At 53.4% G+C, this 18,223-nt stretch overlaps 1 protein-coding gene across 18 annotated transcripts in view; it reads left to right on the top strand.

Moving 5' to 3' along the window:
- ttn.2 (titin, tandem duplicate 2) overlaps positions 1 to 18,223 on the top strand; it is a 205,810-nt gene that overhangs the window by 148,964 nt on the left and 38,623 nt on the right. For all 18 annotated transcript variants that reach the window (XM_057851521.1, XM_057851523.1, XM_057851526.1 and 15 more), the window contains 3 exons: positions 65 to 652; positions 753 to 1,055; positions 1,130 to 18,223. In XM_057851521.1, the coding sequence (XP_057707504.1) occupies positions 65 to 652; positions 753 to 1,055; positions 1,130 to 18,223 (17,985 nt within the window). The remainder of the gene's footprint in view (positions 1 to 64; positions 653 to 752; positions 1,056 to 1,129) is intronic.

Below are 18,223 nucleotides of genomic sequence, written 5' to 3'. Positions count from 1 at the left end.
TCATTTGTTTTTAATATACAGTACTGCCTCGCAATTTAACCTCCGACGTCACACCCTTTCCCAGAACCCCCAAGCATCACGATCGACCCGGACATGAAGGACGGTGTATCGGTCCGGGCAGGAGACACAATCGTGGTCTCCGCAACCGAGATCGGCGGCAAACCTCCGCCCGCCGTTGTCTGGTCAAAGGCCGGCCGGGAGCTGAAGAACTCTGACGTCGTCACTATCACGAGCACCCCGACTTCTTCCTCTGTGGCCATCAAGTATGCCACCAGGAAGAACACCGGCGAGTACACCATCACAGCCAGCAACCCGTTTGGCATCAAAGAAGAACATGTCAAAGTGAAGGTTCTGGACGTTCCCGGACCTCCGGGCCCCATTGAGGCCAGCAACATTTCAGCTGAAAAGTGCACCTTGACCTGGCTTCCGCCAGAGGAGGACGGAGGTTGTGCCATCAAGTCTTACATCCTTGAAAAGCGAGAGACCAGTCGCCTTCAGTGGACAAAGCTGGCTGAAAATGTCATGGACTGTAGATGTGTGGCCCACAAACTCATCAAAGGCAACGAGTATATCTTCAGGGTGTCAGCAATCAACCAGTATGGCACCGGAGACTCCAGCCTGTCACCTCCGGTCAAAATGGTCGACAGTTATGGTACGTTCCGTCCATTGTTTCATGTTACTCTACTTAAGATGACTTTTTCTGTAATCTCATATTTTTTTCTCTAACAACCTAAACCATCTTCTGCCCGTAGGTCCACCTGGCCCGCCATCGACCCCCGAAATTGATAATGTAAGCAGGAACTCTGTCACCATTTCATGGAGGAGACCAGTCCAGGACGGTGGCAGCGACATCAGGGGCTACCTTGTCGAAAGGAAAGAGAAACGAGGATTGAGGTGGGTCCGGGCTTCTAAGAGAACCGTCCCGGACTTGCGCTTCAAAGTGCAAGGTCTGAGCGAAGGAGTTGAGTATGAGTTCAGAGTGACTGCTGAGAACAAGGCTGGCTTCGGAGAACCCAGTGAGCCTTCGCGTCCCGCGATGACCAGGGACATCGTGTGTAAGTAGTTCAAGAGTATCCATCGTTTACTTTGAGATACTTTTTTATTTACAGTTATTTTCCCTGTTTACCAGATCCGCCAGGTCCTCCCTCCAACCCCAGAATCACTGATACCACTAAAACATCTGCCACCTTCACCTGGGGCCGACCCCACTACGATGGTGGTCTGGAAGTGGATGGATACATTGTGGAATATAAAAAGGAAGGACATGACGACTGGGAGACGGAGACAGAGTACCCGCTGAAGTCGACCACCTGTGTCATTGGAAAACTGCAGAAGGGAGGCAGATACCACTTCCGAGTCAAAGCCGTCAACTCAGAGGGAGTCGGTGAACCTGCGGAGGTCGAAAAAATCACTGAACTGGTGGATCAGGAATCCCTTCCGGACTTTGAGCTGGACGCTGAACTCCGGAAATCCCTGGTAGTCAGAGCCCGTACATCCATCCGTATGTTCGTTCCGATCAGAGGCCGTCCCATTCCAGATGTCACCTGGAGCAAAGAGGACGTCAATCTGAAACTACGTGCGCACATCGACACCACTGAGTCCTACACCCTGCTGGTCATTCCTGACTGCACGCGATACGATGCCGGAAAGTACAATCTTTGCCTGGAGAATGTCGCCGGGAAGAAGACGGGCTTTGTAAACGTGAAGGTCCTGGACACGCCGGGTCCCCCGGTTAATCTCAAACCGAGAGAGATCGCCAAGAATAGCATAACCCTCCAGTGGGAGATCCCCATTATCGACGGCGGCTCCAAGATTCACAACTACATTATCGAAAAGAGAGAAGCCACCAAGAAGGCCTACACCGTGCTGAGCACGGACTGGCAGAAGTGCTCTTTTAAATTCACCGATCTGGAGGAAGGCGCTTACTACTACTTCCGAATTTCCGCTGAGAACGACCTGGGCGTCGGCGAGCCGGCCGAAACCCCCGAGCCGATCAGGGCGTCTCAGGCCCCTTCTCCGCCAGAAAACCTGTATGTCACTGACGTTACAGCCGACAGCGCTAGCTTGGCGTGGACAAAGCCTCTTCACGACGGCGGTAGTTTGATCACGGGGTACGTCATCGAGGCCCAGAGGAAGGACACTGACCACTGGCTCCACCTTGCCGCCATCAAGGCTCTGGACTACACGGTGACAAATCTGATTGAAGGAGAAGAATATACTTTCCGCATCATGGCCGTCAACGCGTCAGGTAGAAGCGATCCACGCGAGAGCAGACCGACCATTATCAAAGAGCAAACGTCTGGTCCATCATTTGACTTACGAGGGGTGTACCAGAAGACTGTCATCGCCAAGGTCGGTGACCGTGTTAAGGTGGAGATTCCGGTGCTCGGAAAACCCAGACCTGTTGTTTCCTGGAAGAAAGGAGACGCGCTTCTTAAAGAGACGCAAAGAATTAACACCGAAACCACGGCGACGTCAACCGTCCTCAACATTGGTGAGATCAAGAGGACTGACGGAGGCCAGTATTCAATGACTGGCAAGAACATGCTGGGCACAGTGACGGAGACCATCACGGTGTTAGTTCACGATATTCCGGGACCGCCAACTGGTCCCATTAAGATGGATGAGGTCTCGTCGGATTATATCCTTATGTCCTGGGAGGCGCCAGAGGATGATGGCGGTGTTCCCATCAACAATTACATCGTTGAAATGCGTGAGACCACCGGTACTTCCTGGGTGGAGCTAGCCGCCACCGTCATCCGCACCACATTCAAGGCAGCCCGACTCATCAATGGAACTGGATATCAGTTCCGCGTCAAGGCCCAGAACAGATACGGCGTCGGAGCGGCCATCGTCTCCGAGCCGGTGGTCGCTACCTATCCGTTTGACGTCCCGGGCCAGCCGGGTACTCCTACGGTCACATCCTTCAACAAGGACGCAATGACACTGAGCTGGAATGAACCATCAACGGACGGAGGCAGCCCCATCCTAGGCTACCATGTGGAACGAAAAGAAAGAAACAGCATTCTTTGGCAGAAGATCAGCAAAGCTCTCGTGATAGGAAACATCTTCAAATCAACCGGCCTGGTTGACGGCATCGAATATGAACACCGTGTTATTGCTGAAAACTTGGCCGGCCGCAGCAAACCCAGCAAACCCTCTGAGCCGTTGTTTGCTTTGGACCCAGTGGACCCACCGGGCAGACCTTTGGCACTCAACATCACCAGACACGAGGTGACTATCTCGTGGACCAAACCAGTGTCAGACGGAGGATTTTCCATCACCGGGTACACTGTGGAGAGGAGAGAGCTTCCAAATGGCCGGTGGCTCAAAGCCAACTTCAACAACATCCTGGAGACTGTCTATACGGTCAGCGGACTCATCGAAGACAGTGTTTATGAATTCCGTGTGTTTGCTCGCAACTCGGCAGGGGCCGTAAGCGCACCTTCTCAGCCCTCAGAAGCTATCACGTGCAGGGACGATATCGAAGAGCCAAGACTCGACGTCGACTCCATCTTCAGCGGCAATGTCGTCGTCATGGCCGGGGAGGTATTTATGCTGGAAGCCAACGTGACGGGTCGGCCCCTCCCTTCGCTGGTGTGGACCAAGGACGGAAAGGAGCTTGAAGATACAGGCAAGTTGGAGATCAAGACCTCTCCTTTCCACACATCTCTGACCAACAAAGACTCTTTGAGAAGAGACGGCGGCGCCTTCATCCTGACTGCCAGTAACCCCGGCGGCTTTGCTAAATACACCTTCAACGTCAAGGTGCTGGATAGACCCGGACCACCGGATTCCTTGACGGTCACTGACATCGCCGCGGAGAAATGCGTCCTAAACTGGCTGCATCCGACACACGATGGCGGCGCCAAAATTGAATACTTTATCATTCAGAAGCGTGAAACCAGCAGGTTGGCCTGGACGAACGTGGCCACAGACCTCCAAGCGAACAGGTTCAAGGTCACCAAGCTTCTTAAGGGCAATGAGTACATCTTCAGAGTAATGGCCGTGAATAAATACGGAATAGGTGAGCCGACCGAGTCCCAGCCGGTCATCTGTACCAATCCCTACGTTCCCAGTGACGCACCTGGTCAGCCCGAGGTCACGACCATCACCAAGGACTCGATGGTGGTCTGCTGGGAACGCCCCGAAAATGACGGAGGCAGTAGAATAAATACTTACATTATTGAGAGGAGAGATAAGACAGGTCTGCGCTGGGTGAAATGCAACAAAAGGACCGTAACTGACCTGAGATTCAAGGCCTCTGGCCTCACGCCGGGCCACGAGTACGAATTCAGAGTTTTTGCTGAGAACAACGCCGGACTGAGCCAGCCGAGTCCATCGAGTCCTTTCTACAAAGCCATGGACACAATCTTCCAACCCGGACCTCCGGGTAACCCCAGAGTTCTGGACACAACCAAGTCGTCCATCACCCTTGCGTGGAATAAGCCCGTATATGACGGTGGTTCTGAAATCACTGGCTACATTGTGGAGACCTGCCTGCCCGAGGAAGATGAATGGACAATTCACACTCCTAAGAAGGGATGGACGGCGACCTCGTTCACCATCACCGGTCTGAAAGAAAACCAAGAATACAAAATCAACATCTGTGCCACCAATTGTGAAGGCGTGGGAGAGCCCGCCGCTGTACCCGGATCCCCGAAAGCTGAAGACAGGCTATTACCTCCTGAAATTGAACTGGGAGCGGATCTTCGTAAGGTGGTGTGCATCAGAGCCTGTGGCACGCTCAGACTTTTTGTACCCATTAAGGGCCGGCCGGCACCTGACGTGAAATGGTCGAGAGAGCACGGAGAGTCCCTTGACAAAGCTAACATCGAAGTCACGTCATCTTTCACGACTCTCCAAGTTGAAAATGTCGACAGATTCGATGGCGGCAAGTACACGGTAACCGTGGAGAATGCCTCAGGAAGTAAGACAGCATTTGTTAACGTTAGGGTTCTAGACACCCCCGGAGCTCCTCAGAACCTGTTTATCAAGGAGGTTACAAAAGATTCGGTCTCGCTCATTTGGGATCCGCCTTTGATTGACGGAGGATCTAGGGTTCGCAATTACGTGGTAGAGAAACGTGAATCGACCAGAAAAGCTTACTCCACCGTTTGCGCCACCTGCCACAAATCCAGCTGGAAAATCGGAGAGCTGGAGGAAGGAAAGATGTACTTCTTCAGGGTTCTGGCTGAGAACGAATATGGCATCGGTCTCCCAGTGGAGACCTTCGACCCCATCAAAGTGTCGGAGAGACCCCTGCCTCCGGGAAAGGTCTCCCTCCGCGAGGTGACCAGCACCAGTGTCACGCTTGCCTGGGAAAAGCCCGACCATGACGGCGGCAGCAGGATCACAGGCTACATCGTTGAAATGCAGGGTAGCGAAAGCGAAAAGTGGACCCAGGTCATGACTGTCAAAACCAACGAGGCGGTCGTAACGGGTTTAACGCAGGGAGAGGAGTACATGTTCCGTATCTCTGCCGTTAACGAAAAGGGAGTTAGCGATCCACGTGCCCTGAGCGTGCCCGTGGAGGCCAAAGATCTGGTTATCTTGCCCACTTTCAAACTGGCTTTCAACACCTTTAGCGTGCTAGCGGGAGACGATCTGAAGATCGACGTACCCTACGCCGCCTGTCCTAAAGCAACAGCGACTTGGTTCAAAGACGGGGTCGCCCTCAAGGAGACGACCAGAGTCAACGCCGAAAGCACTGACAAAAATCTTCTCCTGGTCATTAAGGAGGCCTGCAGAGATGACGTGGGTACCTATTCCATCAAACTGATCAACTCTGCCGGAGAGGCAACGGCGGATATCAACGTGGTGGTCCTAGACAAGCCGGGCCCTCCAACTGGCCCGATCAAGCTGGATGAAGTCACTGCAGACAGCGTGATCTTGTCCTGGAATCCACCAGAGTACGACGGCGGCTGCGCCATCAACAATTATGTAGTGGAAAAGAGAGATACTTCCACCACTCTTTGGCAGATTGTGTCCGCCACGGTTGCCAGAACCACTGTAAAAGCCATACGTCTGAAGACCGGATGTGAGTACCAATTCAGAATCGCCGCAGAGAATCGATATGGCAAGTCCTCGGCACTGCTATCGGACAGCATCCTGGCTCAATATCCATTTGAAGTACCCGCTTCGCCGCGTTCAGTCGTCGTCCAGTCAGCCACCAAAGAGACAATGTTGGTGGTATGGGATAAACCCAGCAATGACGGCGGAAGTAAAATCCTGGGCTACCACCTGGAGCTGAAAGAGAAAAACAGCATTTTGTGGGTGAAGCAGAACAAACAGCTCATCCCGGAGCCTCGATTTAAAGTGGTCGGCCTAGAGGAGGGTATCGAATACGAGTTCAGAGTTTACGCCGAGAACATTGTCGGCGTAAGCAAGGCCAGCATCGTGAGTGAGCTGCAGGTAGCCAGAGACCCGTGTGACAGACCTGGAAAGCCCGAGGCGGTCATCATCACCAGAAACCAGGTGACTCTTCGATGGACAAAACCCGAGTACGACGGTGGCATCAAAATCACCGGGTACGTGGTGGAGAAGAAAGAAGGAAGCGGACGCTGGATGAAGGCCAGTTTCACCAACGTCATTGAGACCTCATTTGTTGTCACTGGGCTCAGTGAAGATCAGATTTACGAGTTCCGTGTTATTGCCAAAAACGCGGCGGGTGTCAGCAGTCTACCGTCCGACTCGACCGGAGCCATCACAGCCAAGGATGAGGTGGATCCGCCCCAAATTGACCTGGATGCCAAGTACTCCCAGGCTGTGGTTGTGAATGCCGGAGAGTCATTCACGCTTGAGGCAGCCATCTCTGGCAAACCTGTACCCTCGGTGCACTGGCTGAAGGATGGCCAAGTCATGGGTGAAGCAGCACGCCTGGAAGTCAAAAACACAAACTTTTTGGCCTGCATCGTCATCAAAGAAGCCATTCGTGTCGATGGAGGCCAGTACACTTTGTTGGTGAAGAATGTCGGCGGAGAGAAATCTGTGAACATTAACGTCAAGGTTTTGGACAGACCGGGTCCGCCAGAGGGCCCCATTTCCATCTATGGTGTCACTAGTGAGAAATGTTCCATTTCCTGGAAACCACCATTGCAGGACGGCGGTAGTGATGTGTCCCATTACATTGTTGAAAGAAGAGAGACGAGCAGATTGGTTTGGACGGTAGTCGAACAGAAAGTCCAGACGCTCAACCTGAAGATCACCAAGCTTCTTCCTGGCAACGAGTACATCTTTAGAGTAATTCCAGTGAACAAATATGGAGTCGGCGAGCCTCTGGAGTCCGAGCCAATGGTGGCCAGAAATCCATTTGTCACTCCCGACCCACCAACAGAGGTAGAGGTTTCCACCATTACCAAAGACTCCATGGTTGTAACCTGGGAACGGCCGAGCAGTGACGGCGGTAGCCCCATCCAGGGTTATGTTGTGGAGAAACGTGACAAAGATGGCGTAAGATGGACCAGGTGCAACAAGCGAAATGTGAGTGAGCTCCGTTTCAGAGTTACAGGGTTGCTAGAAAACCACAGCTATGAATTCAGAGTTTCCGCCGAGAACGCCGCAGGTGTGGGTACACCCAGTCCGGCTACGACATATTACAAAGCTTTGGATCCCATCTTCAAGCCGGGCCCGCCAAACAATCCCAAGGTGGTGGACACCTCAAGGTCCACCGTTTCCCTGACCTGGGGTAAACCCATCTATGACGGTGGCTGTGAAATTCAGGCCTACATCGTTGAGGCGTGCAACAGCGCGTCAGATGAATGGTTCATGTGTACTCCATCTTCTGGGATCGCAGACACTAGATTTACGGTCACAAAGCTCCTAGAGAAGCACGAATACCAGTTCAGAGTCTGCGCCATCAACAAGATGGGTGTAGGTGAGCATGCCGACGTTCCGGGAAAAATAACCCTGGAAGAGAAGCTGGAAGCGCCTGACTTGGACTTGGATTCCGACATGAGGAAGATGATCAACATCAGAGCCGCCTGCACCCTCAGGCTCTTTGTTCCTGTGAGAGGCCGTCCGGCCCCCGAGTTGAAATGGGGTAAGGCTGAGGGGGAGCTCAAGGATACGGCGCAGATTGATAACACAGATAGCTATGCATCACTTATGATCGAAAACGTGGACAGATTTGACAGCGGCAAATACACTCTGACTGCTGAGAACGCAAGTGGAGTCAAGTCAGTCTTTATCAGTGTCAGAGTCCTGGACACGCCGAGCCCTCCCAGCAACCTCTTGGTAAAGGAGATTACCAAGAATTCCGTTACACTTACGTGGGAACCACCGCTCCTGGATGGGGGTTCAAAGATCAAGCATTACATAGTGGAGAAACGAGAGAGCACAAGGAAGGTTTACTCTCCAGTCACTGTCTGCAATAAGATGACGTGGAAGGTGGAGTCTCTGCCAGAAGGCGGAATATTCTTCTTTAGAGTGCTGGCCGAGAACGAGTACGGTGTCGGGCTGCAGGCGAAGACCATGGAGCCAATTAAGATTTCTGAGAAGCCGCAGCCCCCGGGTAAAGTCAGTGTTGTCGATGTTACACACAGTACTGTCACCCTGACTTGGGAGAAGCCTGTACATGATGGTGGCAGCAGGATAAGCCACTATGAAGTGGAACTGGCTCCTGCCAACAGTGAAACCTGGTCCGTTTGCGCCAGCGGGAAGGCGACTGAGGCCCTGGTCGGTAACCTGCTCACAGGAGAAGAGTATCAGTTTAGAGTGGTGGCCGTCAACGACAAGGGCAGGAGCGATCCCAGGCAACTGGCTCATTCGGTTGTCGCGAAAGACCTTGTGATCGAGCCTGTAGTGAGACCTAAAACCAGCAGCTACAACGTGCAAGTGGGATATGACCTCAAGATCGAAGTGCCGATTGCGGGCCATCCGAGACCCACCATCTCATGGACGAAGGATGGCGCGCCCCTCAAGCAGACCACCAGAGTCAACGTCACAGATTCGCCCAAACAGACAACGCTGTCTATAAAGGATGCCACAAGAGAGGACGGGGGCATGTACACCATCAGCGTAGCCAATTCTCTCGGATCAAAGGAAGCTACCGTCGAGGTCATCACCTTGGATAAGCCAGGACCTCCTACAGGACCAGTCAAGTTAGAGGATGTCAGTGCCGAGAGCATCACGCTTACATGGGAACCTCCAACTTACACGGGCGGCTGCCAAATATCCAACTACGTTGTGGAGAAACGAGACACAACCACCACCAACTGGGTCGTGGTGTCGGCCACGGTGGCGAGAACAACACTAAAAGTAGGCAATCTGAAGACCGGCGCCGAATATCAATTCCGAGTCTACGCCGAGAACAGATACGGCAAGAGCTACGCCATTGATTCTGAGCCGGTGGTGGCCCAGTACCCGTTCCAAGAACCTGGACCGCCCGGCACTCCGTTTGTTTCTTCGTACGCCAAGGATTACATGGTAGTGGAGTGGCACAAACCTCCGTCCGACGGAGGCAGCGCTATCTTGGGCTATCATCTCGAAAGGAAGGAGAAGAACAGCATCCTTTGGACCAAGATTAACAAAACGCTCATCCAAGACTGCAGGTTCAAATCCACTCCTCTGGAGGAAGCCATCGAGTACGAATACAGAGTCTACGCCGAGAACATCGTTGGCATCGGGAAGTGCAGCAAAGTCTCAGAGGTCTACGTGGCCCGCGATCCATGTGATCCTCCCGGCTGTCCGGCCGCACTGGTGGTGACCAGACACTCTGTGAAACTCAGGTGGACTGCCCCGCAGTACAACGGAGGAAGCCTAATTACCGGCTACGTGGTGGAGAAACGTGATCTCCCTGAAGGAAAGTGGATGAAGGCCAGCTTTGCAAATGTCACAGATCTCGAATTCACGGTCACCGGCCTGACGGAAAACAGCAAATATGACTTTAGAGTCGTTGCGAGAAACGCGGCCGGTGCCGTCAGTAAGCCTTCCGAGAGCACCGGATCCATCACGGCGATAGATGAAGTCGACCCGCCCAAGTGCGAGACGGATGCCGTGTATAACCAAACTATTGTTATCAACGCCGGGGAGTCGTTCAGTCTGGAAGCCAAAGTGGAAGGAAAGCCCATTCCCACAGCTCAGTGGTTCAAGGGCGACGTTGAAGTTGAGAACTCAGCCAGAGCAGAGATCAAAAATACTGACTTTAATGCTCTTCTCGTCGTGAAGGATGCCATCAGAGTGGACGGGGGGCACTACACGCTGGTAGTGACCAACGTAGCGGGCAGCAAGACTGTCCCCTTCAGTGTGAAGGTTCTGGACAGGCCGGGTCCATCGGAGGGACCGCTTACTGTCAGTAACGTCACTGAGGAGAAGTGCTCCCTGTCTTGGCTTCCTCCAAGGGACGACGGGGGCAGCGGCATTTCTCACTACATCATCCAGAAAAGGGAGACGAGCCGCCTGGCATGGACCGTAGTCTCCAGTGACTGTGGCGCTACCATGTTCAAAGTCACCAAACTCTTGAAAGGTAACGAATATATCTTCAGGGTCATGGCGGTGAACAAATACGGTGAGGGTGAGCCTCTGGAGTCAGCACCGGTCATCATGAGGAATCCGTTCGTTCCCCCTGGTGTACCTCGGGATCTTGAGATCACCAACGTTACCAGAGACTCCATGACTGTTTGTTGGAGTCGCCCCGAGAACAACGGAGGCAGCAGCATTGTCGGTTACATTGTGGAAAAGAGAGATCGTGCAGGCGTAAGATGGACCAAGTGCAACAAGCGCAGGGTGACTGACTTGCGTTTCCGGGTGATGGGACTAACTGAGGACCACGAATATGAATTCAGAGTTTCTGCTGAGAACGTGGCCGGCGTGGGTCAGCCGAGCCCAGCCACGCCTTACGTGAAAGCCTGCGATCCCACTTTTGAGCCTGGCAGCCCGACGAACCTCCACGTGACAGACACCACTAAGGACTCCGTAAGTCTGGCTTGGCAGAGGCCCATATATGACGGTGGCTGTGACATTCAAGGTTACGCCGTTGAAATCGCCAAGGCCGACGAGGAGGAGTGGACCATTTGCACGCCGCCCTGCGGTGTTAGCGCCAACAAGTTTACCGTCACCAAGTTGATTGAGCACCAGGAATACAAAGTCCGTGTGTGCGCCATCAACAAGCTGGGCATCGGGGAGCCCGCCGAACTCCAGGGCACAGTCACACCTGTGGATAAAATGAACCCTCCGGAGGTGATACTGGATGCGGAACTCCGGAAAGGAATCGTTGTCCGTGCGGGAGCCTCCATGAGAATCTGCATTCCATTTAAGGGTCGTCCTACGCCTGAGATCAGCTGGGCCAAGGAGGACGGTGAACTCCCCAGCAAAGTTCAACTTGAGACCGGAGAAGACTATACGCAGCTCTCCATTGACATCTGTGACAGACACGATGCTGGAAAATACATCCTTAATCTGCAAAACAGCGCTGGCAGCAAATCTGCATTCGTGTCCGTCAAAGTTCTGGATACTCCAGGAGCACCTATCAACCTCGCTGTCAAAGACATCAAACGGGAGAGTGTCACCCTAAGTTGGGAGCCCCCTCTTATCGATGGTGGCTCAAGAATCAAGAATTACCTGGTTGAAAAGCGTGAGTCCAACAGGAAGGTATATGCTAACGTGGACAACAAATGCACTAAGACCAGCTACCGAGTCACTGGACTCACAGAAGGGACAATCTACTATTTCCGGGTCCTTGCTGAGAATGAGTTCGGCGTAGGACTGCCGATTGAGACGACGGAATCGATTAAAGCTTCTGAGCCCCCTCTATCCGTAGGTAAAGTCACATTAACAGAAGTTACTAAAACATCTGCATCGCTGTCGTGGGAAAAACCGGTACACGACGGAGGTAGCAGGATTATCGGATATTACGTGGAAATGCAAACTATGGATTCTGATGAATGGGTGGTGGCCGCCACAACGAAGACCTGCGAAGGCACCGTCACAGGCCTAAGCGCCGGATATGAGTATCTTTTCCGAGTCTCTGCCTTCAATGACAAAGGGAAGAGTGACCCAAGGCCTCTAGCTACGCCGGTCGTCGCCGAGGATTTGACCGTGATACCGGGATTCCGCTTGAAATTTAACACCTACAGTTTGCAAAGCGGGGAAGATTTGAAGATCGAGATTCCGGTGATTGGCCGTCCGCTCCCCAAAGTGGAGTGGAAAAAAGAAGGGCAGACTCTCAAAGAGACAACCAGGCTCAATGTATCTGCTACACCCACTTCAACAAAGCTGTGCATCAAGGAAGCCAAGCGGGAGGATTCTGGAAAATATACTGTTACGGCCACCAGCAACCTCGGAACTGCAACTGAAGAGATTACGGTCATCATTCTCGATAAACCAGGCCCGCCCACCGGTCCTGTGAAGATTGAGGAAGTGAGCTCGAACTACGTCACACTCTCCTGGGAACCGCCGACATATACCGGTGGCTGTCAGATTAACAACTACATCGTGGAGAAGAGAGACACGACCACAACAGCGTGGCAGATTGTGTCCGCAACCATTGCTAGGACAACTATCAAGATTAGCAATTTAAAGACTGGCGTGGAGTATCAGTTCAGAGTGTCTGCAGAGAACAGATATGGAAAGAGTTCCGCTATCATCTCACCGCAGGTCATTGCTCAATATCCATTCAGTGCACCTGATGCGCCGACGGCACCAGTCGTCACCGCCGCCACCAAGGACAGCATGGTTGTTGAGTGGAAGCCCCCCACAAACAATGGCGGCAGTCCAATTCTTGGTTACCACCTGGAAAGGAAGGAGAAGAACAGCCTCCTGTGGACTCAGCTCAACAAGCTCATTATCCCTGATCCACGTTTCAAGACAGGAGAACTGGAGGAGGGTATTGAGTATGAATTCAGGGTTTACGCAGAAAATATTGCAGGTCTGAGTCCGGTCAGCAACGTCTCAGAAGGCGCAGTGGCTCGGGACCCCTGTGACCCACCGGGTACTCCCGAGGCCATTGAGATAACACGGAACCACGTCACACTGCGCTGGACCGTGCCCCCGTATGACGGCGGAAGCGTGATTACCGGCTACGTGGTGGAACGGAGGAAACATCCCGATACTCGCTGGATGAAAGCGAGCTTCGCCAACATCCTGGACACCCAGTTCACCATCACCGGCCTGACCGAGGACTGCGTTTATGAGTTCAGAGTCATCGCAAAGAACGCGGCAGGCGTATCCAGCCGTCCTTCTCCGAGCACGGGAGAAATCACCGCTAAAGATGAAATCGAGGCACCTGAAGCAACTTTGGATTCCAAATTCAAAGACCTGACAGTGGTACGCGCCGGAGAGACGTTTGTCATCGACGCAGACTACACCGGCAAGCCTCTGCCCGAGGTCATCTGGTTGAAGGACGGAAAGGAGATTGACAAGACCGTGCCGAGAATGGAGATTAGAACCACGCTCACTCGCACAGTCTTGACCGTCAAGGAATGCATCCGAACGGACGGTGGGCATTTTGTTCTCAAGCTCATCAACGTCGGAGGAGTCAAGATGGTCCCAGTTAACGTTAAGGTTCTGGATAGACCTGGCCCTCCGGACGGCCCGCTACAGGTCAAAGGCGTTACCGCCGAAAAATGTTACTTGCATTGGAACCATCCTTCCCAGGACGGCGGAGCGGGTATTTCTCACTATATCATAGAAAAGCGAGAGACTAGTCGTTTGTCGTGGACTATGGTGGAGCCCAAGATCCAAGCCATCAGCTATAAAGTCACCAAACTTCTGCCTGGAAACGAGTACATCTTCAGAGTCACAGCTGTCAACAAATACGGTGTAGGCGAGCCGCTAGAGTCGGAGCCCGTAGTGGCGCGCAATCCATTCACCACTCCGAGTGCTCCATCCGTGCCAGAGGCTGGCGCCGTCACCAGAGACTCCATCGTGCTGACCTGGGAAAGGCCGGAGAGCAACGGGGGCGCTGAGATCGAGGGCTACGTCCTTGAAAAACGTGACAAGGATGGTATTCGCTGGAGCAAATGCAACAAGAAGAGGCTAACTGACTTGAGGTTCAGATGCACGGGGCTGACCGAGGGCCACTCATACGAATTCAGAGTCTCTGCTGAAAACGCCGCTGGCGTGGGCACCCCCAGCGCGCCCACTCAATACATCAAGGCTTGCGATGCCATCTACCCGCCGGGACCTCCCAACAACCCTAAGGTTATCGACCACTCCAGCACGACTGTCTCCCTGACCTGGAGCAGGCCTATTTATGACGGCGGAGCTCCTGTTAGCGGTTACATGATTGAAATGAAGGAGGCCACGTCAGACGAATGGCTCATTTGCACCCCGCACACTGGCGTGCAGGCTACTCAGTACACCGTGAAAAAACTGAAAGAAAACGCTGAATACAATTTCCGCATCTGCGCCATTAACTGCGAAGGCGTGGGAGAGCACGTCAACCTGCCCGGCTCTGTCGTTGCTGCCGAAAAGCTGGAGGCTCCCGAAATTGAACTGGACTGCGATCTGAGAAAAATGGTCAACGTTCGGGCCACGGCCACTTTGCGTTTGTTCGTCACTATCCGAGGGAAGCCCGAGCCAGAGGTACGGTGGTCCAAAGCAGACGGCGTTCTGAACGAGCGTGCTCAGATCGAGGTGACGAGTTCTTACACCATGCTCGTAATCGAGAATGTTGACCGATTTGACACAGGCAAATACGTATTGACGCTGGAGAACATGAGCGGTTCTAAATCTGCCTTCATCAATGTCCGAGTTCTGGACTCTCCCAGCGCCCCGACAAACCTCCAGGTGAAAGACGTGAAAAGAAATTCGGTTTCTCTCTCCTGGGAGCCTCCTCTCATCGACGGCGGGGCCAAGATAACGCACTACGTGGTGGAGAAGAGAGAGCAGAAGAGGATGGCCTTCACCAGCGTCAGCACCAATTGCGTGAGGAACTCTTACATGATCTCTGACTTGCAGGAGGGAGGCCGCTATTACTTCCGCGTGCTGGCGGTCAACGAACTCGGCGTGGGTCTGCCCGCTTCCACGGAACAAGTCAAGGTCTCTGAGGCTCCTCTTCCTCCCGGCCGAGTTCAGCTGGTGGATGTGACTCGTCACACTGTGACTCTTTCGTGGGAGAAACCCGAACACGACGGCGGCAGCAAGATAACGGGTTACCTTGTGGAGATGCAGCCCTACGGAGAAGAAACCTGGACTCTGTGCAATGAAGTTAAAGCTCTGGAGGCCACCGTGGAAGGTCTCACGACAGATGAGGAGTACTTTTTCCGGGTGGTCGCCGTGAATGACAAGGGTAGAAGTGACCCTAAACTTCTCTCCGACCCCGTGATCACAAAGGACGTGACCCTGAAACCTGTGGTCAACCTGCTGTTCAATACGTACAGCGTCAAAGCAGGAGATGACCTCAAGATTGACGTCCCCTTCAAAGGTAGGCCCCAGCCTGAAGTCTCTTGGAAGAAGGACGGCCAGGTGCTGAAGCAGACGACTCGAGTCAACGTTCTGACCTCCGAGACCTCGTCTAAAATCGTTATCAAAGATGCCAGCAGGGAGGATGTCGGAAAGTATGAGATCACACTCACTAACGTGGTGGGCACCACCGTGGGTGAAATCTCAGTCATCATCCTAGACAAACCAGGCCCGCCCAGTAACATCAAGCTGGACGAGGTGAGCGCCGACTTTGTTTCTTTGTCTTGGGACGCGCCGACCTACGAAGGTGGATGCCAAATTAATAATTACGTGGTGGAAAAGAGAGATACGACCACAACTGCGTGGCAAATTGTGTCCGCCACGGTTGCCAGGACCTCCATTAAAGTGACCCGCCTCACTCAGGGAACAGAGTACCAGTTCCGCGTCACGGCCGAGAACCGATACGGCAAGAGTCACGCCGTAGACTCCGCTCCCGTCGTCGCCCAGTATCCGTTCGAGCAACCGGGCTCTCCCCTCAACGTTCGCGTTTCCCATGCCAGCAAGTCCGGCATGCTTGTGGTTTGGGATCGGCCGGTCAGGGACGGCGGGAGCCCCGTTATCGGATATCACATGGAATACAAAGACCAAAGCAGCATACTTTGGACCAAAGCCAACAGAGGTCCTCTGACTGAGAGCCAGTTTAAGATCACTGGCATTGAAGAGGGTTTGCTCTATCAGTTCAGAGTCTATGCGGAGAACATTGCCGGCATCGGTCCGGGCTCAAAAGCCAGCGAGCCGGTGGCGGCGAGGGATCCGTGCGAACCACCTCGCAACCTCAGGGTCACCAACATCACGAGGACCTCAGTTTCCCTCTTCTGGGATAGGCCAGAACATGACAGCTCAACCAAAATTATCGGCTACATCGTCGAGCGTAAGGAGCTACCGAATGGCCGCTGGCTGAAATCCAACTTCACCAACCTGCAGGACACGTACTTTGACGTCACGGGCCTGACTGAAGATGTGCAGTATGACTTCCGTGTGATCGCGAAGAATTCTGCTGAGATGTTAAGTGTTCCTTCTGAGACTACTGGAGCTGTAACGGTCAAAGATGATGTAGAGCCACCGACGATCATCTTGGAAGAAAAGTTCAGACAGCTGGTTGTCATTAAAGCAGGTGAAACCATTCATATCGACGCTGAAACCACTGGGCGGCCACTCCCCGTTGTGTCATGGTCTAAAGACGGAAAAGAGATTGAGGCAAAGGCTAGGTGTGAAATCGTGACCACCAACTTCACAACTACCCTGAAGGTAACGGATGCTATCAGGAGGGACTCTGGCCAGTACGTCCTGACCCTGCACAATGTGGCAGGAACCAGGTCTGTGGCTATCAACTGCAAGGTTTTAGATAGGCCCGGACCTTCTTCGGGACCACTGGCAGTGTCTGGCCTGACGGCGGAAAAATGCACCCTGAACTGGGGCCCTCCTCGGGAAAACGGGGGCGCCGATATCACGCATTACATTGTGGAGAAACGGGAGACTAGCCGACTGGCTTGGACGCTTGTCCACGGAGACATGAAGGCCACCACCTGCAAAGTCACCAAGATGCTTAAAGGAAACGAGTACATCTTCAGAGTTAGAGGAGTCAACAAATACGGTGAGGGCGAGGCCCTGGAAAGTGAGCCCACCAAGGCCACGGATCCATTCACGGTCCCTGCCGCACCCACGAATGTGGAGGTTACCTCAGTTACAAGCGAAGCCATGACCATCTGCTGGGAAAGACCGGCCTCCGACGGCGGCAGCAGCATTGCGGGCTACGTGATCGAAAAGCGAGAGAAGAGTGGCCTTCGCTGGATCCGCGTTAACAAGAAACCCGTTTACGACCTCCGCGTCAAAGCATCGCACCTTCGCGAGGGCTGCGAGTACGAATACAGAGTCTTTGCGGAAAATTCCGCAGGCCTCAGCGCTCCCAGTGTCCCCTGTCCGCTCACCAAGGCTGAAGATCCCCAATTCTTGCCTTCGCCGCCAGCCAAACCTAAGATCATCGACTCGACAAAGACTACCGTTACCCTCTCCTGGAACAAACCGCTCTTCGACGGCGGTGCACCCGTGACCGGTTACCGAGTGGAGTACAGGAACACTTCTGATGACGAATGGACAGTTGGCGTCCAGAACACCAGGAATACAGAATTCACAGTGGTGGGACTCAAAGCTGGTGTGGAGTACGTATTCGTGGTCAAGTCTATCAACAAGATCGGAGTCAGCGACCCCAGTCCAGAGTCGGACAAACAGGTGGCCAAGGAAAGAGAAGAAGAACCAGTGTTTGACATAAGCAACGACATGCGGAAAACGCTGATCGTGAAGGACGGCAGCTCCTTCACCATGACCGTACCTTTCCGAGGAAAACCCGTCCCAAGCGTGACCTGGAGCAAGCCGGATGTCGACCTCAGGGTCCGCGCTGTCATCGACTCAACGGATACCTTCACCTCGATCACCCTGGAGAAAGCCACTCGCAGCGATTCGGGAAAATACACCGTAACCTTGTCAAGTGTGGCTGGAACTGCTTCCTTGACGCTTAACGTCAGAGTCCTGGACTCTCCCGGACCACCGGTTTGTGTCGCGGTTAAGGATGTGACACGGAATTCCGCAACCGTGACCTGGGACACGCCGGAAAATGAAGGCGGAGGACCAGTAAAGAACTACCTAGTGGATATTCGCGAGGCCAGTAAAAAGGGCTGGACTCAGTTGACCGACACTTGTCATAGGTTGACCTACAAGGTCTCAGATCTACAGGAGGGTGGCGTGTACTACTTCAGAGTGACCGGTGAGAACGAGTATGGCGTAGGTGTTCCTGGTGAGACCAAAGAAGGAACCAAGATCACAG

This window comes from Corythoichthys intestinalis, chromosome 12, assembly GCF_030265065.1.
Source record: "Corythoichthys intestinalis isolate RoL2023-P3 chromosome 12, ASM3026506v1, whole genome shotgun sequence".
Taxonomy (NCBI): Eukaryota; Metazoa; Chordata; class Actinopteri; order Syngnathiformes; family Syngnathidae; genus Corythoichthys; species Corythoichthys intestinalis.
This window is presented reverse-complemented; position numbering and strand designations above follow the sequence as displayed.